The sequence below is a fragment of the Amia ocellicauda genome, chromosome 10 (genome assembly GCF_036373705.1).
Source record: "Amia ocellicauda isolate fAmiCal2 chromosome 10, fAmiCal2.hap1, whole genome shotgun sequence".
NCBI classification, from domain to species: Eukaryota; Metazoa; Chordata; class Actinopteri; order Amiiformes; family Amiidae; genus Amia; species Amia ocellicauda.
In genome coordinates this window covers 36,696,427-36,722,373 of record NC_089859.1, presented here as the reverse complement: position 1 = coordinate 36,722,373, position 25,947 = coordinate 36,696,427, and the positions used below count along the sequence as shown (strand labels likewise).

The following is a 25,947-nucleotide window of genomic DNA, read 5'->3' as shown; positions in this document are numbered from 1 at the left end:
TGTAGATTTAATATATAGCAGTATCTATTAAAGATATGCAAAGTTTTAGGGCACTGGGCTATAGTGTTCTGTAGCAGTAGCCATTTTAATATTCACACAATGACACGTCAAATCCAACATTTGCAGCTTAACAGTGTACCCTACAAACTCCATTGTCTTGTTTTATGTTCAAGTTGTAGGCATACACATAAGAGCAGATTTTCATGTGTGTACTTCATTCCAGTGTGCAGGAAATGTGTAACTTGTCTGAAGCGGCGTGTATGCTTTTTTTCATTGGCCCACAGCACCCATGTTTTTCACTGGGGCAACTCGCCTTTAACAACCTTGGTAGTACTCTGCACTAGTGTCATACATGCCAATTTGTGGCACAGTGGGTATAAGTGGCATGGAGTAGAAGGCACCAAAGCTTGAATCAGAAAACGCAGCATGGCGGACAAAGCGTGAGACCGAGCAACTTCTGATGAACAAGCGTAATAGTAGGGCATAAGGTATGAATGTGTATGAAGTGGGATATGCATGTGTGTGTTGGTTTTGGAGAAGAAGATTTATGTAGCATTTCACAATTTAGCCACTAATCGCAACATGGCGGCAGCACCATGTGACCGACACGTGTAGTTTTCAATGCATTTGTAGGTATAAGTGGTATCTACAACACTTGCGAGTTTCGTGAGTTTTAATGTATGTATGAGCGTTTTAGGGGCATTAGAAGTTTTGGCGGAAGAAAAAAAAACAAGAACAAAAAACAGAAATGATAGGGTTCCAGCAACTTCGTTGCTTGGCCCCCTAATAATAATAATAATAATAATAATAATAATAACACACCTTCTTTGACACTCAGCTGGAGTGTATGTGCCATGCACAGTAAGCTAGCTAGACCCCTGTCCTCCATCAATTTAGCAATGTTCCTTGCATTATCCCTCACATGTTTTTCAACATGAAATCCTTTTCTATGTATTGGGATGTGAGACTAATGCCAGGGTCACACTACACGATTTCTACAATCCGACCTGATTTTGTGAACAGTGGGCAGCTCACACTTAATGACTATTTTGCACCAAATTTGTGTCTTTTGCGTTGTGAAGGAGCGCACACTACACGATCGCTTAAGTACAGGGGAACACACACTACACGACTGATCCAACATCCTTGTCGTGGCGATCTGCGTCACAGCCTCCAAATCTCACAGAAACACGCGTGATCCACACAGAGAAAAGGTCAACAAACACAGATGTGCACATGTACAGGTCACGTTTGTGTAGCACAGATCTGTGCTGCTCCACCAATGGGATCAGTGGATTTCTGCAGATCTGTGCAAAACTGCGGAAAGAACGCGACCACAAGCCGCTGTTGTTGTTTGTGTCTGTCTGTGCAGACGAACACAAAAAGCATATAGTATTTAAAAATATCATGCCCCGAAACAACCATTGGTATTTGAAGTATTTTAATAAATACATATGAAAATCTTATTCTCCTGTCATGTTTATTCTTCCGTTTCTTTTCTCTGCTTCAGTCAGCTCGGCTCTCATTGGCTGCTGATCACGTCACTCTCCACGATCGGTGCCGATCGAGTCGTAAATTTTAAACATGTTTAATAAAATCGTAGGGGCTACGACAAGCTTACGATCAGATCGGAGGGCAAGCAATCGCATCGCAGCCCGTCTCACACTACACGACCATCGGCAGCGGGGACGCGCCTGGACCAGGCTGCTTGTCGTCACGATCAATGCCGATCTGTCGTGAGGGCCAAATCGGACTCAAAATCGTGTAGTGTGACCCCGGCATTAGCATACTCTCATGGCTGACTTCGGAGCTGCACATGTTCATTGTAAAACTAAGGGCCAGGAGCTTGTGTATGTGTGCATTTGCAAGTAAAAATAATGTGCGAATGTGAAATACAATTTGGGCACACAGTGCCAATACAATTTTTGAACTCTATAAGGAAATACTGCATTTAAATGATTATGATAATAATGATATTTTACACTCACCTAAAGGATTATTAGGAACACCTGTTCAATTTCTCATTAATGCAATTATCTAACCAACCAATCACATGGCAGTTGCTTCAATGCATTTAGGGGTGTGGTCCTGGTCAAGACAATCTCCTGAACTCCAAACTGAATGTCTGAATGGGAAAGAAAGGTGATTTAAGCAATTTTGAGCGTGGCATGGTTGTTGGTGCCAGACGGGCCGGTCTGAGTATTTCACAATCTGCTCAGTTACTGGGATATTCACGCACAACCATTTCTAGGGTTTACAAAGAATGGTGTGAAAAGGGAAAAACATCCAGTATGCGGCAGTCCTGTGGGCGAAAATGCCTTGTTGATGCTAGAGGTCAGAGGAGAATGGGCCGACTGATTCAAGCTGATAGAAGAGCAACTTTGACTCAAATAACCACTCGTTACAACCGAGGTATGCAGCAAAGCATTTGTGAAGCCACAACACGTACAACCTTGAGGCGGATGGGCTACAACAGCAGAAGACCCCACCGGGTACCACTCATCTCCACTACAAATAGGAAAAATAGGCTACAATTTGCACAAGCTCACCAAAATTGGACAGTTGAAGACTGGAAAAATGTTGCCTGGTCTGATGAGTCTCGATTTCTCTTGAGACATTCAGATGGTAGAGTCAGAATTTGGCGTAAACAGAATGAGAACATGGATCCATCATGCCTTGTTACCACTGTGCAGGCTGGTGGTTGTGGTGTAATGGTGTGGGGGATGTTTTCTTGGCACACTTTAGGCCCCTTAGTGCCAATTGGGCATCGTTTAAATGCCACGGCCTACCTGAGCATTGTTTCTGACCATGTCCATCCCTTTATGACCACCATGTACCCATCCTCTGATGGCTACTTCCAGCAGGATAATGCACCATGTCACAAAGGTCAAATCATTTCAAATTGGTTTCTTGAACATGACAATGAGTTCACTGTACTAAACTGGCCCCCACAGTCACCAGATCTCAACCCAATAGAGCATCTTTGGGATGTGGTGGAACGGGAGCTTCGTGCCCTGGATGTGCATCCCACAAATCTCCATCAACTGCAAGATGCTATCCTATCAATATGGGCCAACATTTCTAAAGAATGCTTTCAGCACCTTGTTGAATTAATGCCACGTAGAATTAAGGCAGTTCTGAAGGCGAAACGGGGTCAAACACAGTATTAGTATGGTGTTCCTAATAATCCTTTAGGTGAGTGTATACAAATCATTATTACAGTAGCAAATGTGGGAAGTGTAGTTCGGTCGTGGATTGTCCACAATTAACTGAGAAGGCAATGAAAACTACAAGTCCCGTGAATTACGTTTATGGCCCAGTGTTGCAGCAGTTAATTTGGCATGAAAGCCATTCACCTACTAGCTGCCGTTAGCAGTCTCATGATTACAACAAATTTACAGATACAATAACTCAGCGACAGTAGGGCTATAACAACTAATCGATAGTTGATTATTAAAATCTTTAAATGTAATTCATTGTCGATTAGAGGAGACTACGTGGGGACTTGATTCAAGTCTTCAAAATCATGAAAGGCATCGACCACATCAAACCAGAGGAGCTTTTCCAGATCAGCAGGGACACACACATACACAGGGACACAAATGGAAATTGGGCTTTAAGTCATTCAAGACGGGAAAACAGGAGACACTTCTTCACACAGAGAGTTGTCACAATCTGGAATGAACTACACAGCGTTGTGGTTGAAGCTGAACATTTGGGAACATTTAAAAATAGACTGGATAGTATCCTTGGATCACTTAGACACTAATGGATACCAAACGAGCATGATGGGTCGAATGGCCTCCTCTCGTTTGTAAACTTTCTTATGATTAGTTGGGTCTACCCAGGACGTGTCCAGACTGCCCCTACGGACCTCACTTCGCTGGCACTCACCCCCTGGACCACACGTCTCTAGCTGCCCCACCAGAACAACTTTTTGGGGTTTGAGCCACTGCCCCCCCACGAGGCTGTGCACAGCACTGTATTTATATGTCTTGAACATTGTTGCATTTGTTTTTCATTTGAGCATTAAATACGAACCATTCATGATGATGTGCCACTCTTTTTTAAAATTATTATTATTATTTTTTTTTTTGTGCCCCTACATTTTGAAACATTTAGGGGCACAGTGCTCCTCAGGAAAAAAGTAAGCATAGAGCTCAGTTTTCTCATTGATACCTTTAGCTCTGGCACTGTCCCTGTCCCAACTTAATTTTCGACATGTTCAAATACTTGGGTTGGTAGGAGTGGGAAGATTATTTGTAGCTGCTGCTCAGGTTTTGAGAAACTCTGCATGCTCCTTGGTTTGTGGTACTTTTAGATGATGGATAAGGTCTGATATGTTAAAATACCTTCCAGAGCTCTTGATACTGCAGTGGAACATGTATTACAAATGGCCATTCTGTTGTCCTGATGAGATACTTTGAAATAGGTCCACACAGCTGACACCATGGCACTTAATTACCATGTCACAGTGCATGTCACAAGGCACATGAGTTGAGCAAATTGGACGCTTATCTCTATGCAACAAAATTAGCACCATAACATGTTTTTAATAAAAAAGAACCACCACATGTCAGAAATATTTGCAAGTAATAAAGCCAGTCTCCCACATTGCTTGCACAAACAGATCTAGCTATGACATCTATATCCCACTAGCCATATCCCAGAGACATCAATTTTGGAGTACAATCACATCTGGTGGGACTTCAACCCTTTATACACAGCATTCCTTACTGCCAAAGCTGAGGCAGAAACTCAACATCAATGTTCAGCATTTTGGAGACATTTACCTCTGCCTCTGCATCACATTGCTCTCTCTCTCGCTTCTTCTTCTTTTCCTCCTGAAGAAAAAAATAATAACAAACATGGCAGATCACATGTTGTGCTTTGATATGGTAAACATTACTATTACTAATATCAGACTTTAAAGGTCTACAGCTAGCAAAATCAATATCACTGTTTTTACCTTCTTGTTTATTCCCTTTTTCAGGTGTGCACAAACACTTCTTAAAGCTCTGTTCTGGATCGGTTTCACCTGTGTCACTTAAATTCTCATTGTCTACATTTTAAGTAACAAAACCTGCCATTTGTTTGCAGAAGTGTTGTCTTATATACTGTAGTAAATTGGGGGAGAGGCACCCCCCCCTCCCCCCAATGTGCCCTTCCAGAAGGTTTCATGGTTTATTAATATGTTTTAGGGCTCTGCATTAATTCTATGATGTGAAAGGGAACAGACACAGATAGCGCTTTCTGTATACTTATTTATGTATTTATCCCCCCTTTATCTCCCATTAAAGCATTATACTAAAATGATGACAAATGAGTACCCCCAAGATAGGGCTGGGCGATATGGCCAAAATACAGTATCATGGTATTTTTCACATTTTTGACGGTATGACGGTATTTTTTTTATGGCCATTTTATACTGTTCGTAAAGCAAAATTAATAGGACACAACTGACATTGAATTACATTTCCCTGTTCTGTGTCAGTCTTGAAACCAACTCATGTCCACACTATCAACGACACACCTTTCTTCGGGACAGATTCACTGGGGTCACTTTGCTGTGAAGCCCCACCCACAGCAATCTGTGCAGAATCGTACAGTTCTGAGAAGCTGCTGCGGGAGGCGAGCTGTGGCTGTGAGACAAAAGATTATGCAGAAATCAAGAGGGACGTGTTAAGCTGAATTAAAACTACTACTGCCCCCTTGTTAGAGGAGGCCAATGTCAACTTTCATTACACAATGAAGCTGTGAACAGCATTGACAAAACCATAGATATAGAATTCTACAGTGCATCCGGAAAGTATTCACAGCGCTTCACTTTTTCCACATTTTGTTGTTATGTTACAGCCTTATTCCAAAATGGATTAAATTCATTATTTTCCTCAAAATTCTACAAACAATACGCCATAATGACAACGTGAAAGAAGTTTGAAATCTTTGCAAATGTATTAAAAATAAAAAACAAAAAAAACACATGTACATAAGTATTCACAGCCTTTGCTCAATACTTTGTTGAAGCACCTTTGGCACCAATTACAGCCTCAAGTCTTTTTGAGTATGATGCTACAAGCTTGGCAAACCTATTTTTGGGCAGTTTATCCCATTCTTCTTTGCAGGACCTCTCAAGCTCCATCAGGTTGGATGGGGAGCGTCAGTGCACAGCCATTTTCAGATCTCTCCAGAGATGTTCAATTGGGTTCAAGTCTGGGCTCTGGCTGGGCCACTCAAGGACATTCACAGAGTTGTCCTGTAGCCACTCCTTTGTTATCTTGGCTGTGTGCTTAGGGTCCTTGTCCTGTTGGAAGATGAACCTTCGCCTCCGACTGAGGTCCAGAGAGCTCTGGGAGCAGGTTTTCATCAAGGATGTCTCTGTACATTGTTGCATTCATCTTTCCCTCGATCCTGACTAGTCTCCCAGTTCCTGCCGCTGAAAAACATCCCTACAGCATGATGCTGCCACCACCATGCTTCACTGTAGGGATGGTATTGGCCAGGTGATGAGCAGTGCCTGGTTTCCTCTAGACATTAATTCAATCTTTGTTTCATCAGACCAGAGAATTTTGTTTCTCATGGTCTGAGAGTCCTTCAGGTGCCTTTTGGCAAACTCCAGGCGGGCTGTCATGTGCCTTTTACTGAGGAGTGGCTTCCGTCTGGCCACTCTACCATACAGGCCTGATTGGTGGAGTACTGCAGAGATGGTTCTTCTTCTGGAAGGTTCTCCTCTCTCCACAGAGACACACCGGAGCTCTGTCAGAGTGACCATAGGGTTCTTGGTCACCTCCCTGACTAAGGCCCTTCTCCCCCGATCGCTCAGTTTGGCCGGGCGGCCAGCTCTAGGAAGAGTCCTGGTGGTTCCAAACTTCTTCCATTTATGGATGATGGAGGCCGCTGTGCTCATTGGGACCTTCAATGCTGCAGAAATTTTTCTGTACCCTTCCCCAGATCTGTGCCTCGATACAATCCTGTCTCAGAGGTCTACAGACAATTCCTTGGACTTCATGGCTTGGTTTGTGCTCTGACATGCACTGTTAACTGTGGGACCTTATATAGACAGGTGTGTGCCTTTCCAAATCATGTCCAATCAACTGAATTTACCACAGGTGGACTCCAATCAAGTTGTAGAAACATCTCAAGGATGATCAGTGGAAACAGGATGCACCTGAGCTCAATTTTGAGTGTCATGGCAAAGGCTGTGAATACTTATGTACATGCGCTTTTAATTTTTTTAATTTTTAATACATTTGCAAAGATTTAAAACAAACTTCTTTCACGTTGTCATTATGGGGTATTGTTTGTAGAATTTTGAGGAAAATAATGAATTTAATCCATTTTGGAATAAGGCTGTAACATAACAAAATGTGGAAAAAGTGAAACGCTGTGAATACTTTCCGGATGCACTGTAGATCGACAGTTTAGCATTGTCAATGCTTTATTAAATTACATCAATTGTTTTTAAAAATATAATGTAAATCTATGACGCACAATAATTAAGTTGTTACTTAAATGATTGGCAATTGTTATTTTAAATAAAAACTAAAATAATATAAAAATAAATTCATCCCATTACATTGATTTCTGCTCTCAAGCAGTCTCAAGCAGCCAGCGCAGCAAGTTGTGGGATACGCGAACGAGATCAACTTTATTGGTAGCTGAATGCTATGACTGAATGACACGAAAATTAGTAAATTATTCAATTTACCATAGAAAACTTTTAAATACCGATATGAAGATATAGTAAAAGTCCAAACCGGTCCGTAACTGAATACCGTAAAACAGCCCTACCCCAGTTAAGTAAAATGTACACCAGGGGTAGTCTATTTTTTTCAGGGTCCAAAATTCTTGCTCAAGGCATAGTCAAGGTCCAGACTCCAGAGGGGGGGGGGGGGGGGGGGAATCACACCTCCAAATTTCCCTTTCCAACACACACACACAATTCTGTGAATTAGTAATATAGCCTGTTGCTTATATTTAGTGCATTTATTTGACAAAGTACAACAATAAAACATTTAAATAAATGTAAATATAAGTATTAAAATGCTTTTAGACCACTTTTTATTGTTTTAATTTGTTAAGGATTACTGTAGGCATATAGATAAACATAACAAACTTTCAAGTAATTTGTGTCTTATTAGATTCAAGTATTTACTATTCACCTTTGTCCCACTGTCCTCTGCACAAAATTAATGTTGCAAAATAATGGCAAAGAGGATTGAGGAATTCAGGTCGGGGGGTCAGGGGGTTCTCCTCCATAAGATTTTGTAAATTGGAGAACTGAAATGCGTGATTCGGAGTCATTTTCAAGTTGAAAAACTTAGCTCAAAATCTCCTTGAAATCAGGCAGATTTGGACTTAAACATATCTTTGCTTCACAACCACATATCAACCGACATGATTAGGGCAAACTAGACGCGGTTCCTGGTGCTTGTCAATCACAGAGATCTATTTCGGTGGAGCTCTGTAATCGAAATGGGTGAGGATGCACAACTCTCGATTTGTGAGCTGCTAGAAATATGCATCTTGATTGGAAATCAGCTGTTTCCGCTGCCGCTGATGTAGGAGTTTCTAGGTGAATACAAGCTATGGCACCATGCTCCCCCCCACCCTACCCGGTTGTGTGTATTTACTTTTATATACTGTGCCCCTAAATTTTTTTAATTTTCAGTAGGGGCACAGTCCAAAATGTAGGGACACACTTTGCTGCTACTAGGTTCGACACAATAACAAGCCCTGAGTGCAACAATCCTCCGTAACAATACATGAAAAAGAAAAACTAAATTATTCTCGCAGTCCATTCAAAAGCATCTGGCAGTCCCAGGATTTGGCCCGCGGTCCACCTATTGACTACCCCTGACGTACACGATACCACAAGATCAAAAGGATGATGTGGCAGCAAAATTGTATTTTTGTCTTTCAGCAATAGCCCCCTCTGATAGGCCGCCAAGGCACCTTGTTCCCCCACCGTGGAAGCCCAACGAGGCACAACCCACCCCAGTGGCACCCATCCACGGAGGGCTAATAGGCTGTTGATGTTCCAACCCCCCCACCCCGAAGGCCAGCGAGATACCCCAACGAGAGGGAAGACCCCATTCAGCAGCACCGTTTAAGAACTTTCTCATCTCCTTGCTGCTGTAACAACTATATTGCCTGGAGTTTTTGTTTTTCTATCCTCCATGCCTAATGGTTAATTTATTTAATGTCCGTTTACTTTATTTTAGATAATTTCAACTGTTAAAGGTCTATTTTTATTTTATTGAATTATTTAGGTTTTATTTTATTTTGCTGTAGTTTTGTTGTATATTTACCACTCTGTAAAGTGCTTTATGGCTACCCTGCGAAGGGCGCTATAAAAAAAAAAGATTGATTGATTTTAATCCTGCTTGTTCAGTTTTGTGTGTTAATTTTAAAAACAACCTTAACATGTTTAGTGCTGCTTTCATTTAACACACCACTCCTTCCAAAGATTTGTAAATAATAATAATAATAATCTAGTCTCTTTTCCAAGTACAGGGATGGAAATAAGATTCCCATTACTTAGTAGTTTGGTCCATTTCAGGTTTAATTAAGCTTTATGCTATTTTACAATTATACAGATGAAACAGAAATTTATTTAAAACTGTAATTTTAACTCAACTTATGTAAGTTAAGCTTTTTTTTTCTATACATAAGGTAACAAACACCACATTTCCAGCACCCGTTATTAGCCGATATACAGGAACGTGCAGGTGTAAAAACATGAATGGAGTTTAATTTCCACTTCTGTAATTTCAGAAATGCATAAAAGCCCAAATTAAAATGCTTTAACTTGGTTAATACAACAAGCACAAAAACGTCATTTCTAACATCTGTTGATCCTTTCACTGATGCAAGTAAGCTTAAATGGTATTGCAGATTGTGGCATTCATTGCTCACCTTCCTTCTCCTCCTCTCCTCATCATCCATATGCTTTTCTTTCTCCTTTTCAGATTTCTTTTTCTTCTTTTTCTTCTTGTCTTTGTGGCGTTCCCGCTCATGGTCTGATCGGTCATCGTAGTAGCTAGAGTCATGTCCGGAGCCTGAGAGTTCAGTGATCTCACTTCCCCCAACTTTCAGAACGAGTTTTAGAGGTTTATCCAATGGTTTGTCTTCATAATCTGAAGAAAAAAAAAAAAACACACAACTGACTCTTTATCAATCTGATCAGATTTCCTATGGTATATTATAGCCATTATTTGCATATGTTGGTTGGTACAGTGAGGGAAAAAAGTATTTGATCCCCTGCTGATTTTGTACATTTGCCCACTGACAAAGAAATGATCAGTCTATCATTTTAATGGTAGGTGTATTTTAACAGTGAGAGAAAGAATAACAGCAAAAAAATCCAGAAAAACACATTTCAAAAAAGTTATAAATTGATTTGCATGTTAATGAGGGAAATAAGTATTTGATCCCCTATCAATCAGCAAGATTTCTGGCTCCCAGGTGTCTTTTATACAGGTAACGAGCTGAGATTAGGAGCACTCTCTTAAAGGGAGTGCTCCTAATCTCAGCTCGTTATCTGTATAAAAGACACCTGTCCACAGAAGCAATCAATCAATCAGATTCCAAACTCTCCACCATGGCCAAGACCAAAGAGCTGTCCAAGGATGTCAGGGACAAGATTGTAGACCTACACAAGGCTGGAATGGGCTACAAGACCATCACCAAGCAGCTTGATGAGAAAGTGACAACAGTTGGTGCGATTATTCACAAATGGAAGAAACACAAAATAACTGTCAGTCTCCCTCGGTCTGGGGCTCCATGCAAGATCTCACCACGTGGAGTTTCAATGATCATGAGAATGGTGAGGAATCAGCCCAGAACTACACGGGAGGATCTTGTTAATGATCTCAAGGCAGCTGGGACCATAGTCACCAAGAAAACAATTGGTAACCCTACGGCGTGAAGGACTGAAATCCTGCAGCGCCCGCAAGGTCCCCCTGCTCAAGAAAGCACATGTACAGGCCCGTCTGAAGTTTGCCAACATCTGAATAATTCAGAGGAGAACTGGGTGAAAGTGTTGTGGTCAGATGAGACCAAAATCGAGCTCTTTGGCATCAACTCAACTCGCCGTGTTTGGAGGAGGAGGAATGCTGCCTATTACCCCAAGAACACCATCCCCACCGTCAAACATGGAGGTGGAAACATTATGCTTTGGGGGTGTTTTTCTGCTAAGGGTACAGGACAACTGCACTGCATCAAAGGGACGATGGACGGGGCCATGTACCGTCAAATCTTGGGTGAGAACCTCCTTCCCTCAGCCAGGGCATTGAAAATGGGTCGTGGATGGGTATTCCAGCATGACAATGACCCAAAACACACAGCCAAGGCAACAAAGGAGTGGCTCAAGAAGAAGCACATTAAGGTCCTGGAGTGGCCTAGCCAGTCTCCAGACCTTAATCCCATAGAAAATCTGTGGAGTCAGCTGAAGGTTCGAGTTGCCAAACGTCAGCCTCGAAACCTTAATGACTTGGAGAGGATCTGCAAAGAGGAGTGGGACAAAATCCCTCCTGAGATGTGTACAAACCTGGTGGCCAACTACAAGAAACAAGAAACCTCTGTGATTGCCAACAAGGGTTTTGCCACCAAGTACTAAGTCGAAGGGGTCAAATACTTTATTTCCCTCATTAACATGCAAATCAATGTATAACTTTATTGAAATGCATTTTTCTGGATTTCTTTGTTGTTATTCTGTCTCTCACTGCTAAAACACACCTACCATTAAAATTATAGACTGATCATTTCTTTGTCAGTGGGCAAACGTACAAAATCAGCAGGGGATCAAATACTTTTTCCCCCACTGTATGTGTTTAAATAATTTTATTTTTTGTGTGTGCCAAGTAATCAATACCAATTATGCACAATAACACTTCTTCACATTCACTATTATACCCTGTAAAATTCTTTTTCACTTATTCAGCAAGACATATAAGCTAGTATTCATGGTATGATATGATAGCTTTTACATTTGGTATGGTTTGTATAAAGATATTAGAATATATCTGGTTTTGACATTTATATGCATCTAATGTACAATATCCTATGAGCATAATGTGAACGGATATAATGCATTTTAGTGCTCAATTAAATTATCACTTGAGATGAAACAATGTATTGCTCAAATCAGTTTCAATGTATGGGTTAATTGATCACATGTGTATGTGCTCCTATTTCATTGTGATGGTGCTTCAATTCGTATTACGGTGAAGATCTTGAATAGATCTAAATGTTGACGTGCCTCTCTTAATAAAACCTTTTAGCATATATGTAAGTATTATTTTATCTTCACTTTTGACTTTTTATTTTAGCCACCACGTTCTATGATATGCGTATGTTTCACTTGTTCAATGATTTTTGTATATGCTTTGTAAAAGCAATTTTTACTGTCACACACTTTGACACATTTGCAGATACATTATTTACATACCTCCTGATGAGCAGTTTTTCTTTAGCAATCTTAAAAACCGTGGTTTCTCTAGGGAGCAAACATATTGGCACTAAATCCAGCAAGTTTGTTTGATGCAGTATCACTAATTAGGTTTCAGGGCTACATAGTATATATTTTTAAATCATCACAAATTGCCCTGCCATTCTCCAATAACGCCGCTTTGCGGTTACAAAATAGGATTATTTTGTGAATTCCATAAATAAGTTACTTAATTAGAATTTAAGATGCTTTGCTTAAATCACATACGATGCAAAACAATGACATATGTAATATTCCTTTGATTACAACACAAAGATGCATACAAATATTCTTCAATAATATTACCATTTCAGTTATTTGCGCATTGCCCATTGAAAATTGTAATTTAGTAAACTTAGGTTAATGAAAAGTATTGACATTCCGCGAAATAAATACATATATAGACAAATAATGAGAAACTACCCAGTTAAAAGCTAATGGTGCAACCCAACAATACATTCTGTATCCATTCAATATGTAATGGTAAAATGAACACTAACAAAAACCGGACGTCGTGATATCCGTATGTCAAAAAAGGGAAACGCTACCAAATTTCTACTTACCATCAACAGTTCTCCATTCAGACTTGTGCTTTTTGTGTTTTTTTCCCATTTCAAATGTATAAGATTTTCTTTGCTGCTTATGTGGCTGCTATTAACACTACGCTATCATAACAGCCCAAACAACCATACACAGGAAGTACAATTGTATTGACCTCGAATGTGCACCACAGCCGATGACGTAGATAGCTACGCTGTAATGTATGTATCCATATATAACAACCTTACACAAAAAAATAACAACGTCTTACTGATATTACTTTTTGTTATTTAAATTACTTAAATTATAAAGTACACACATTTTTGCGCAATACATTAAAATACGAAGTTTATCGCATTCAAAAAGGAACTACTTTTTCACTAACAAATCAGTAGGGGAATGATGTCAGTGTTGCATAGTCTGATTGTCTTCCGCTTATCTGCTTATCCTTCCTGGCTACATTACATGTAGTTCCGGGTGAAGGAATGCTGAGTTAAAACTGCTAGTGGTAAGTGAGTTAAACTACCGCGTGTATGCTGCAACTTTTGCAATGCTACAGTATGCTTTGGACATACCTAATATATGTTCTATATAGGAATATATATACATACCTAATACTTTAGAGTGATCTAAATCAACACACCCGATTTCACAATTGTTCGGTAAGGAGTATCCTTAATAATAAAACAACCCAATCCCCGGTCTCTGATTTTGTACTTGCTGCTAGCCTAATAGTTACAAATTACAACTAACAGTAATCCAAATCATCATTATTAATATCATCATGATAGACAAGAGACACTAATATATAGCCGATTTGATCAGTTTTGACCCAAGTATACGATTCAATGTTTTATTGATTTGCATCAACCACTGTATGTGCGTAATATTAATTACATTTTTCTTGTAGTTACATGTTTTGGATGATACCATCTTTGCACGAACCATCAAAGGACCTTTTTTTTTTGGAGGGGTGGGGGTTGAATTGCCAAAGATGGATGCCACTGGTGATTTGGGGCAAACTCTATCCAATGGCCTTAAGACATTAAATATACATGTTGAAGTCCATGTGAAATCTTCCAGGTAAGTCCTGTTTGGAGATGTATTTATTTTAAACAAATTACAAAACCCAAGTTTTTGTTTTAATCTGTGAGTTCATAAAAACATTAATACAATTATAACGTGAACAATGGTTTGGTTTACATATAGTAAATTATTTGGATTGTGCATGTTTAATGGCATTTAAAGACGATATAAAAAGCCATGCAAACCATCATGAGAATTGTACGGGTGTCACACTGATACAACAAGATAATGGTCAAGGTAAGCTGTAGCCTAGTCGTGATCTGGCTTGGCTTGTATGAACATATGTAAGTAATATCTAGAGCAGTGGTCTCCAACGCTGGTCGTGGAGAGCCCCAATCCAGCAGGTGTTGGAGGTCACCGTGCTATCACAATTTATAAACACCTAAAAGTAGTTAATTTGAAACAATTAAGCAGGTTTGGTAAATTCAGTCGTTTAAAAACCATTGGAGCAGTCATTTGCATATCTACAGCCTCTCCGGTTAAGAAATCCTTTGGTTGAGTTGCTTAATTGATTAATAGTGTGTCCCCAGTATTTAGAAATTAGTAATTTAAGGTGACCTATAACATTAAGTGGATTGGGGCTCACCAGGACAAGGGTTGGAGACCACTGATCTAGAGCTAATTGTATAGTATATGATGCTTAATGAATGTTTTGTAAAATTTGCTTTCCAGTACTGCGAAGAAAGATGATGTGAAACTGCACGTGCTGGAATTATTGAACAGACACAGGATGGTATTTGGAGAGTACAAATGGACTGAGTTTGATGACGAGTTCCTTGTTCAACACGTTGAATGTGTGGCCGTTGTGGATGCTGATGTCATACAAGTAAAGCAGAAGTTTTCTCAGCTAAATCCTAAATTGATAATTTTTAGTGTACAGTAGGTATTTCCTCTGTTTTTCCCATGTAGTTCACAGATTTCATCCTTTTGCTGCAAAAGTCTGAGTGGGAAACTGAAAGACACAAAAGCAGTGTTGATCTCATTCCTGATTCATTAAATGATACAAGTTCATTGTAATTTAAGGACTCACCCTTTTCATTCAGTACAAAACCTAATTATTTGAAACTAGTAATATTTAACAGATGAGTGTCCCCAGCTAATCTAACAAAACAATGTACAAGTAATTTCTAACCTTCCCAATTTAAAGCTAAAGTATAACTCCTATGTTCTGTATATTCTGTATCCCAGCCTGTTGACCTGAAGAGTTGCTGTCTTTCCATTCACATTTTTACCCTGAATGAAGAAGCGCCCAGCACAGAGAATCTGGAAGAAGATGAGGACTTAGCAGCAGCAAACCACTGGCTCTTACCAGCAGGTATAGCTTATTTTTATGCTGGTTGTTTTTATTAACAACAGATAATTATATTGGTAAGGTGTGGAACTAATAAAAGCTGCATATGTATAAAACATACTATTAAGAGTTGGGCAGTATTGTCCAGACATCCCAGTGATTCCCCTGGTGGTGGTACTCTATTGGTTGAGTTCTGCTGGGTTTGTGTTGGCTTTAGCAGGTCAGGGTTTTCTTGCTTTCAAACTACAGTCCCTGTGACTTACTGGGTGTCTGTTAATCCCCACTGTTACTAGTGAACGCTGCATGCAATGCGCAAAACAAATACGTTTCACAGGAGAGGTGTTAAATAGCTACATGACTGTTGGATTAAATATTAGAGCTGTAGTGGTGACAGTCGATAATTAACAATGGACTTCAGGACAAAAAATTAAATGTCAACATCATATGTACTGTGTGTTAATGTACTGAGACAGTAGTAAATAGATTTTTGTAACAATATTTTGTATGACTTTTGCAGCTGAATTTCATGGAATCTGGGAAAGCTTGATCTACGATAACGGAGTTAAATCTCAAGTAAGGAAGTCGTGGACTGCTCCTGAATGTTTTCCTTTTGGCATTCATTAGTTCTGTTGACGCTTACTGTAATAGATTAAATATGGAGGAAGAGATACAAAATTCAGGTTTTATATAGTTCATCTAGCTCTGTGAAGTTGCCCCCCCCCCCCTTACAGCACAAATGGTAAATTCCATATCATTTGTTTGTGCTACGTTTGTGCCGTTGAAATAAACGTTTGTGCTGCTTTGGTTTTGAAGATATTAACATGTATTTATTTTCGGTTAGTGACGTCACTCACCCCCCCCCCCCCCCCCCCACAACAACAGAATCAAACCAAACATACCTCTTTAAATTAATGTTTTAACGTTATTCATGATTTTTTATTAGACAAGTGACGTCACTCAGCCCCCCCATATCAGATTCAAACCAAACATATCTCTTTAGTTTGTGCTACATTTGTGCCGGTTTGTGCCATTTTATATTAATGTTTTAGCTATTATAATATTAAAATTTTAATTACAATTACATTATTTTTGCTGAAACTCCTATTGCATATGAATAAAAAACACAGTAGGCTACAGTCCTAGTACTAACAGGATCCAAAAACAGGATCGGATCCGGGCTCACTAGATCTGGATCATGAAAAGGCTTTGTACGAAGCAGATCAACATCAGGCGGCACTGATCCAAGTTTGTGATCCGGGTATTGAGCAGCGCTGGATATACAGCTGCAGTGACACCTACAATGAAAGAGTGAATAATACAACTTTCACAAAACAATATTGTGCTAAAGTGCTGTACAGTTTATTAGTTAAACAATCTTAATTGTTCACTTCATTTCCCAATACATGTTAATCAATCTGCTTCTGCCCCAGCACAAAGTACACAGCCTGTTTCTCACACTGGTGTGCATATCGCAAGCTTTTTCTGTATCTCATCAACTACAATAATAATAATAATAATCCTTTAATACATTTTATTTATAACCCTCTCTTCTCATATCCAGAGCGACAAGTCAAGTAGTCAAAACAGACATAACCTAGTAAAAAGCCCAGTGCACGGCCAAGCCTAATATCAACACAGGCAAAACCCTTTAGTAGAGGTCGCAACTCTGAGTGTGGAATGTTCGTTCTCAATGGGAGACAAAAACTGAGTGCAGCTGTAATATCAAGAAATGTCTCTTATGAGTATAACTCACTATTAAATCAGTCGTACATGAACAAACATCAATATACCCAATGTATGTAAAAATACTACTATTTAAGACCTCATGTCAAACATGATCTTGTTCTCCTTTGTTTCAATGCCCCTTCTACCTGTAACTTAAAAACACCCATCCTGATGGTCATGCGCCTGGTGTTGCGCTGCAGGAGCCATTTGTTCCGCCAGGCGGCACCGAAAATTTAGGTCGCTCCCCTTCTTTAAGGCAAAAGTCTCGTTGAACCACTGTGATTGGACCCATACACTGTCACTCAATTTAAAGTAGAGGGTTTCACCAAAATGGTTGTTTTGGTGCTAGATACAAATACAAATAAATCACATTAATTCCCTTTACCTCATGTTTTCAAAAGGTAAATCACTTAGCACCAAGCAGACACTAATGATACATTCATTGTGTTTGTCTATATTACACGTTATAACGATAGTTGTTTTTGGCCATACCTCTGAGATATTTTTGCTATAAACATTAAAATAAGAGCCGTACCCGTCCATTTTACATAAGAACATAAGAAAGTTTACAAACGAGAGGAGGCCATTCGACCCATCGTGCTAGTTTGGTGTCCATTAATATCCAAGTGATCCAAGGATCGTATCCAGTATTTTTAAATGTTCCCAAACTTTCAGCTTCCACCACATCGCTGGGGAGTTTGTTCCAGATTGTGACTACTCACTGTGTAAAGTGTCTCCTGTTTTCCGTTTTGAATGCCTTGAAGCCGATTTCCATTTGTATCCCTGGGTGCGTGTGTCCCTGCTGATCTGGAAAAGCTCCTCTGGTTTGATGTTATCGAAGACTTGGATCAAGTCCCCACGTAGTTTCACCCTGGAACAGAGGAGAAGGTTCAGTTCCCTCAGTCTCTCCGAGTAGGACATTCCCTTCAGACCTGGAATAAGTCTTACTCTCCTCTGAACTCCCTCTAGAGCAGCGATATCCTTCTTGAAGTGTGGTGCTCAAAACTGCACACAGTATTCCAGATGAGGTCTAACTAGCACATTGTACAGTCTTAACATTACTTCCCTTGTTTTAAATTCTACACTTATACCATATACCCCAGCATTCTGTTTGCCTTTTTTATTGCTTCCCCACATTGCTTGGATGGAGAAAGTGAGGAGTCCACATAGACTCCTAGGTCTTTCTCATGCGTTACTTCATCTAGATCTGTACCTCCCATATTGTAAATATAGTGCACATTTTTGTTATTTGTATGTGTTACCTTGCACTTGTCCACATTGAATTTCATCTGCCAGGTGTTGGCCCACAACTGAATATTATCCAAGTCCCTTTGAATAGCCTGTGCTGCCAAGATTGTATCTGCTGAGCCACCTATTTTTGTATCATCTGCAAATTTGATAAGTTTGTTAACTATCCCAGAGTACAGATCATGAATATAGATTAGAAAAAGCAAAGGCCCTAGTACCGATCCTTGTGGAACTCCACTAACAACCTCACTCCAGTTAGAAGCAACTCCTCTAATTGACACCCTCTGTTTCCTATACATCAACCAGTTCATAATCCATCTACTTACATTACCCTGAATGCCTACAGCTTCCAATTTGAGGATCAGTCTTTGGTGTGGAACCTTATCAACAGCTTTTTGGAAATCTAAGTATATCATATCATATGCTTTCACCTGATCTACAGCTGCATTTGCATGTTCAAAAAATTGATCTGCCTGCATCTCGAAGAATATGGTTTTCATTAAGATGCTCCTCTATTTACTGTCTAATCATTTTTTCCAACATTTTACAGGTGATGCAGGTGAGACTGATTGGTCTGTAATTTCCTGGCTCAGTTTTGTCCCCTTTCTTGTGGATTGGTATGACATTTGCTGTCTTCCAGTCAGTTGGCACATCCCCTGTTCTAAGTGTCTTTTGGAATATTTGAGTTAGCGGCCTATAAATAATTTCCCTCATTTCTTTAAGTACTGTTGGAAATATCCCACCTGGACCAGGTGATTTTTTTGTTTTTAATTCTGCTAGTCCCTATAGTACCTCCTCCTCATTTATCCTGATCTCTTAGGATTTGACTGGACTGATTGTTAACCTGTGGCATGTTATCCGTTTTTTCTTTTGTGAAATACTCATTTAGAACATTTGCCACATTTGTTCATTTTCCAAGATACCTCCATTTTTGCCTTTTAGCTGTTTCACGTCCTCCTTTATTGACCTCTTACTGTTGTATTATTGAAAACAGCCCTTTGCATTAGTTTTAGCTCCAGGAGCTATGTTTCTTTCTATTTCACTCTTTGCTTTCCTGATCCCTTTCTTAAGATCTCTTTGCAACTCAACATATTCTATGTATTTTGTTTTGTCCCTATCCCCTTTGAATGTGCTATACAACATTTTCTTTCTCTATTTTTTTGCATACTTCTATTAAACCATTTTGGCCAATGTTTTTGGGTCCTCAATTTGCTAAGTTTTGGTACAAAATCCTCCTGAGACTCAAGTAGTATATTCTTAAAATATACCCATCCATTTTCAACTGAATCTGTATCCAGTGTGCTCCAGTCTACCTCTTCTAAGTGCCGCCTCATACCTTCAAGGTTTGCTTTTCTAAAATTGTAGACCATTGTTTTAGACTTGGACCTTGTTTTTTGAAAGAATGCCTCAAAGCTAACCATATTATTATTATTATCATCACAATTTTCCATTGGTTCTCTAGCTACTGTCCCTCTGACTCTGTCTTGGTCATTTGAAAAGATCAAGTCAATGCATGTGCTCTCCCTGGTTGGTGCCCTGACAAATTGAGTTAGAAATTAGTCATTTACCATCTCAACCATTTCTATTTCTGCTTCTGTAGTCCCAACCAGGCTTTCCCAGTCTATGTTTTGGAAATTTAAATCCCCCATTATAACAGCCACATCCTTGCTACATGCAGTCCTGATTACACTGTACAATGCAACATCTTTCTGAAAATCTGAGTTGGGTGTCCTGTAACACACTCCTACCACTAATCCTCCAGATCTCTTGTTCAAAAGTTTCACCCACAAAGATTATGTTCCGATACTGCGATCTAATTTGAGATCTTCTGCCTCAGTGACATTTTTCACATATAATGCTACCCCACCCCCCTCTTCAATTTTGCCTGTCTCTCCTAAACTGTGTGTATCCTTCCAACTTGTTTTCATCCCCATCATTTTCTGTAAGCCATGTTTCCGTCACTCCTACAACATCATAGTCACACGCCAGCACTGTGTGTGGTCTAGGTCTAACATCTTGTTCCTTATACTCCTAGCATTGAGGTACAAACATTTCAGGACTTTCCTACTAGTAGTTTCCCTTGGTTTTCTTTCCTTAGTGGAACATTTCCCATTGTCAGGACTCCCTGCCCCCCTGGTCTCTAGTTTAAAAGATTCTCAATTACTCTGCACATACGCTCTCCCAATGCATTAGCCCCCCTTCTGTTTAGATGGAACCTGTACAAACCGGACGGTGTACATCTATCCCAGAAGAAAGACCAATGCTCCATAAACCTAAACCCCTCTTTCCTACACCAAGCTTTCAACCACATGTTAAACTTTTTAATCTCTGCCTGTCACCCTGGCCTGGCATGTGGTACCGGAAGTATTTCAGAGAAAACTACCGTGGAGGTTCTGCTCTTTAGTTTTGTTCCTAACTCTTTAAATTTGTCTTGTAGAACCTCTGTCCTACCTTTTCCATGGTGCTCTGGTGCTCAACTGCCCCCATCACCCTCTGAGCTGTCACTGTCCAACTCAGTGTCCAGCAGTTGGAACCTGTTGGGCAATTCTAGCTCTTGGGGTGTCTCTAGGGGTTGTGCATGCCCTTTTCTGCGGTTACGACCTACTGTAACCCAGCAGTTCTCTACACTGTCCTGCTCTAAGGTCTCAACTCTCCTAGGTATTGGCGTGCACACCATCTCTCTGATAGGCTGATTGACCAATTCTTTTATATCCCTAATACAGCGCAGATCAACAAGCTGAGCTTCAAGATCACGAACCTTGACCTCGAGGATTTCAACCTGTTGACAATGTTTAAGAATGAAACCTTCTTGGATGAGTTAATCCAGGAAGGCAATCATTCGGCAAACCTGACACTGTAGTGGCCACATTCTTCTAAATGTTAGGTTTTTTTTCATTTGTTTTTTTACGTCTCTTGGTTCCTGTTGCCTAGTCAACTGCTTAACTTTTGTGAGCAAGAAACAGCACAGCTGTTCCTCAACAGCTGCTTTAAGTAGCTTTTGTCTACTTACCCCCAATTCGCACCTAACAGGCAACACCTGGCTCTTCCTGCAACAGAATTCCTGCTAGTCCTTGACAAAATCTTCCTTCTACAACCTGGTTACTATTTTGAGTATTTTTGCAGAGTTCTCAGTCAGTCTGTTTACTGGGATTCCAGCGAGCCGGGACTCACAGCGCAGAGCTGAGCAGCCCTGTGTGCTTGGGGTTTATATGGGATTTTTTTAGTTTGCTTTAATCCCAGTTACAAACGTTTTACAACCAAAATGGAGATGGTTCAAATTAAGTTATTTTGCATAAATATAAACTTACTAAATGTAAATGTGTAAGATGTATTCATGCCAATCGTACATATGCAGAGCAAGACCGACAAGTATCTGTAACCTTTGATCTACACAAATCACATGGCTTAACCCACTCCCACACAGTATTGATCCGCGACCGAGCAGCGCACTTCCACAGGCTCCAGGAAGTGCCCCTAGATAGTTATAAGGACATTCTTAAAACTGTTGCATGTTTTATCTTTTTACTAGTCTATGTCTGTTTTGACTACTTGACTTGTCCCTCTGGATATGAGAAGAGAGGGTTATAAATAAAATGTATTAAAGGATATTTATTATTATTATTATTATTATTATTATTATTATTATTATTGTAGTTGATGAGATGCAGAAACAGTGACAGGAGTTAGTCCACCCTTTGATGTAATAACAGTCTCCACTCTTCTGGGAAGCCTTTCCATTAGATGTTGGAACATTGTTGAGGGGATTTCAGCCTCAAGAGCGTCAGTGAGGTTGGGCACTGATGTTGGGCGATCAGGCCTGGCTCACAGTCAGCTTTTCCATTCATCCCAAAGGTGGGATGGGGTTGAGGTCAGGGCTCTGTGCAGGCCAGTCAAGTTCTTCCACACCAATCTCGACAAACTATTTCTGTATAGACCTCACTTTGTGCATGGGTTCTCATGCTGAAACAGGAAAGGGCCTTCCCCAAACTGTTGCTACAAATTTGGAAGTGCAAAATCACCTATGTCACTGTAGGCTGTAGCTTTAAGATTTCCCTTCAGTGGGACTAAGGGGCCGAGCCCTGAGACAATTATTCCTCCTCCAAACTTTACAGTTGGTCTATGCATTCGTACAGTTAACGTTCTCCTGGCATCCACCAAACAAAGATTCCTCCATCGGACTGCCAGAGATCGCATTTCCACTGCTCCCAGATCAAGTGGTGGCGAGCTTAACACCACTGCAGCCAACACTTGGCATTGCGCATGGAGATCTTAGGCTTGTGCGGCTGCTCGGCCATGGAAACCAAATTCATGAAGCTCCTGACAAACAGTTCTGCTGATGTTGATTCCAGAGGCAGTTTGGCACTCAGAAGTGATTGTTGCAACCAACGAACGTATTTCAGCACTCAACAGTCCCGTTCTGTGAGCTTGTGTGGCCGACCACTTTGCGGCTGAGATGTTGTTGCTCCTAGATGTTTCCTCTTAACAATAACGGCACTTACAGCTCACAAGGGCAGCTCTAGCAGGGCAGAAATTAAAAAAGTTGCCTTTTTGGAAAGGTGGCATCCTATAACGGTGCCACGTAGAAAGTCATTGAGCTCTCAGTAAAGTTAATTCTACTGCCAATGCTTGTCTAAGGAGATTGCTGTGTGGCTTGATTTTGCAGTGGCTCTAAAAAGTATTCACCCATCTTTGTCTTTTCAATGTTGTGTTACAACATGAAATCAGAATGGATTTAATCAGGAGTTTTTGCCACTGATCAACACCGAAAATGTCCATAATGTCAAAGTGAAAAATATGATCTGCATTTTTTTCTAAATGAATTAGAAATACAAAACGGAAAATAATTGAATGCATAAGTAATCACACCTTTGGCAGCAATTACAGCCATGAGTCTATGTGTATAAGTCTCTACCAGCTTTGCACATCTGGACACAGCAATGTTTGCCCATTCGTCTTTGCAGAATTGCTCAAGCTCCATCAAGTTGGATGGGGACTTTTGGTGAACAGCAATGTTCAACTCTTTCCACATATTCTCAATTGGATTGAGGTCCGGGCTTTGACTGGGCCACTCCAGGACATTGACCTTTTTATTTTTAATCCACTCAAGTGTGGCTTTGGCTGTATGTTTGGGGTTATTGCCCTGCTGGAAGATTAATCTTCTCCCAAGTCCCAGGGGCCTCATGTACAAAGACTTGCGTTGAATTCATACTAAAACGTTGTGTACGGACAAAGCTGTAAATGTGAGTACGCACAAAAAAAAAACAAATGTATGAATCTCTGCGTACGCAGGATCCCACGCATATTCTCTTTGTACATCCCAATTAACGTGAAATTGAGTGCACATGCACGAGCACAAAACCCCACCCTGTCTCCTCCCTTAATTAAATATTTTTTTATATGGTAATGAGTCCACTGTGGAAAAAGCCAGCAGCAAGAAAATGGCAAAAGCCAGCAGCAAGAAACAAAACTTTATGGAAAGTGAATTGGAGGTGCTACTATCGGAGGTAGAAACGAGAACAAATATTTTATTTGGAACTTTGTCCGTCAAAAACAATAATAAAAATAAAATTACATAGAACCATAACTTTAAATGCATCACTCACCAAGAAGCCACCCATCGCGCACCCTGCCAGCTTGGAGCTTCATCCCAACCATGCTGTTTGTAAGGATGTGTGAATCATGGGTTGACCCAGGCCACCTTGCCACAATATTTGTTAGGCGCATTTGTGCATCACATATTATCTGCACATTTATTGAATGGAAATGTTTCCGATTCACATATGCAAATTCTTCTTCTTCGCCTTTATGTATGTGCAGTCTATCGCTCCGATTACATTAGGAAAACCGGCTATTGCTGCAAATTGAGCTTTAATGTTTGGCTGGTCAACTGCATCTTATGGGAACCTTATATACCTGGTAGACATGCGGATGATCCCGTCCCATACAGCTGCGTAAGCGTGAAAGATGGCGTACGCAAAGTTTTTGTGCCTACGCAGCGTTGATACATGAGGCCCCAGGTGTCTTGCAGACAGCAAGGTTTTTTACAGGATTTCTCTGTACTTTGCTGCATCCGTTTTGCTTAATGCTGCCACCACTATGCTTCACAGTAGGGATGGTGTTCTCAGGATGATGTGTGGTGTTAGGCTTACACCAAATGTAGCGCTATGCGTTGAGGCCAGAAAGCTCTATTTTGGTCACATCAGACTGTAGAATCTTCCTCTACTGGTCTCAGAGTCTCCCATATGCCATATACACTAATTAGAAGGGGTGTCCACATACTGTTGGCCATGTAGTGTAAAAATACCGGACAGTCCACTAAAATAATGGCCGGCTGGCAACCCTAATTGCCACAGACCTCTTTACAATTTTGTACTTTTTCATGTTTGAATGGTTAAACAGATGTTTGTTATTAATATTTTGTTTTTGTTAAACAGTTATTTACATTAAGGAAGTAAAAAATAAATCATTTATAACGTTCGCATCCTAGTTTGCATTGTTTTTTGTGGCTTCTGAGCCGGAGCTGATTAATAGCAGCCAGAGCTGGAGCAGCAGTGTGGAGCTGTACCTGAGCCACTCCGTAGCTGGAGCTGCGGCTGCTGGAGCTGGCCTGGAGCTGGATCTGCTTCGTACAAAGCCTTTTCATGATCCGGATCTAGTGAGCCCGGATCCGATCCTGTTTTTGGATCTTTTTTTTTTTTTATCCTGTTAGTACTAGGACTGTAGCCTACTATGATTTTTATTCATATGCAATAGGAGTTTCAGCAAAAATAATGTAATTTTAATTTAATTTTGTTATAACTTTATTAGAATAGCTGAAACATTAGTTTAAACCGCACAAACTGGTTTGATTGTGATGTTGTGGGGGGATAAGTGACGTCACTCGTTCAATAAAAAATTATGAATAACATTAAAACCATAATAGTTCAAACGTTAGTTTCAACGGCACAAACGAAAGAGGTATGTTTGGTTTGATTCTGTTGTTGTGGGGGGGCTGAGTGACGTAACTCGCCGAAAATAAATAAATGTTAATATCTTCAAAACCAAAGCAGCACAAATGTTTATTTCAACGGCACAAACCGGCACAAACGTAGCACAAACAAGTGATATTGAATTTGTTCATGCTGTAATGGGGCCAACTTCATGGAGCTTTCATCTGTTTCTTGTGTAACACTTTATTTCTTATTTGCTACAATTTAACAACATTGTCCACTGTAGGTATCTGTTGTGTTTTCTGTAACTTTGAAAATGTCATATTTTGTAGCTCCTGGATTATGTGTCCACCACTATATTCTTCTCAGACAAAAAAGTCGACAGCAACCTGATTGCATGGAACAGAGTTGTGTTGCTTCATGGTGAGGCTTGATGTCAATCTTTATTATTTTACACTTCATATCCATTAAAAATGATTTGATTTAGTAATGTCCTGAGTGCCTCAACACTCTTAAAGCTGAGCAGATTTGAATCTGCTCTGTCATAGCCAAGTGTGGCCAGGACTAAGTAGAAGACTAAATATGTCAAATAAAATGCCACAGCCATGTTTTGGACTTTAATTTGCGATTGTCCAGTG

At 40.1% G+C, this 25,947-nt stretch overlaps 2 protein-coding genes across 16 annotated transcripts in view; one reads left to right on the top strand and one right to left on the bottom strand.

Annotated features, from left to right (window-relative positions):
* Positions 1-13,245, bottom strand: part of brd9 (bromodomain containing 9) — a 48,239-nt gene extending 34,994 nt beyond the window's left edge. For 3 of the 11 annotated variants that reach the window (XM_066716027.1, XM_066716033.1, XM_066716032.1), the window contains exons 1-4: positions 13,054-13,242; positions 12,452-12,499; positions 9,919-10,139; positions 4,794-4,844 (exon numbers count right to left, since the gene is read on the bottom strand). In XM_066716027.1, coding sequence (XP_066572124.1) covers positions 4,794-4,844; positions 9,919-10,139; positions 12,452-12,499; positions 13,054-13,102 — 369 coding nt within the window. In that variant the 5' untranslated portion in view covers positions 13,103-13,242. Of the gene's footprint in view, positions 1-4,793; positions 4,845-5,533; positions 5,643-9,918; positions 10,140-12,451; positions 12,500-13,053 lie in introns of those variants that run through there. The other 8 variants (XM_066716028.1, XM_066716037.1, XM_066716029.1 and 5 more) reach the window with 6 other exon arrangements.
* Positions 13,246-13,452: 207 nt separating this feature from the next.
* trip13 (thyroid hormone receptor interactor 13) overlaps positions 13,453-25,947 on the top strand; it is a 74,554-nt gene continuing 62,059 nt past the window's right edge. For 4 of the 5 annotated variants that reach the window (XM_066716024.1, XM_066716023.1, XM_066716025.1 and 1 more), the window contains exons 1-6: positions 13,453-13,538; positions 13,941-14,113; positions 14,789-14,942; positions 15,305-15,431; positions 15,925-15,980; positions 25,642-25,732. In XM_066716024.1, the coding sequence (XP_066572121.1) occupies positions 14,025-14,113; positions 14,789-14,942; positions 15,305-15,431; positions 15,925-15,980; positions 25,642-25,732 (517 nt within the window). In that variant the 5' untranslated portion in view covers positions 13,453-13,538; positions 13,941-14,024. The other variant, XM_066716022.1, reaches the window with a different exon arrangement.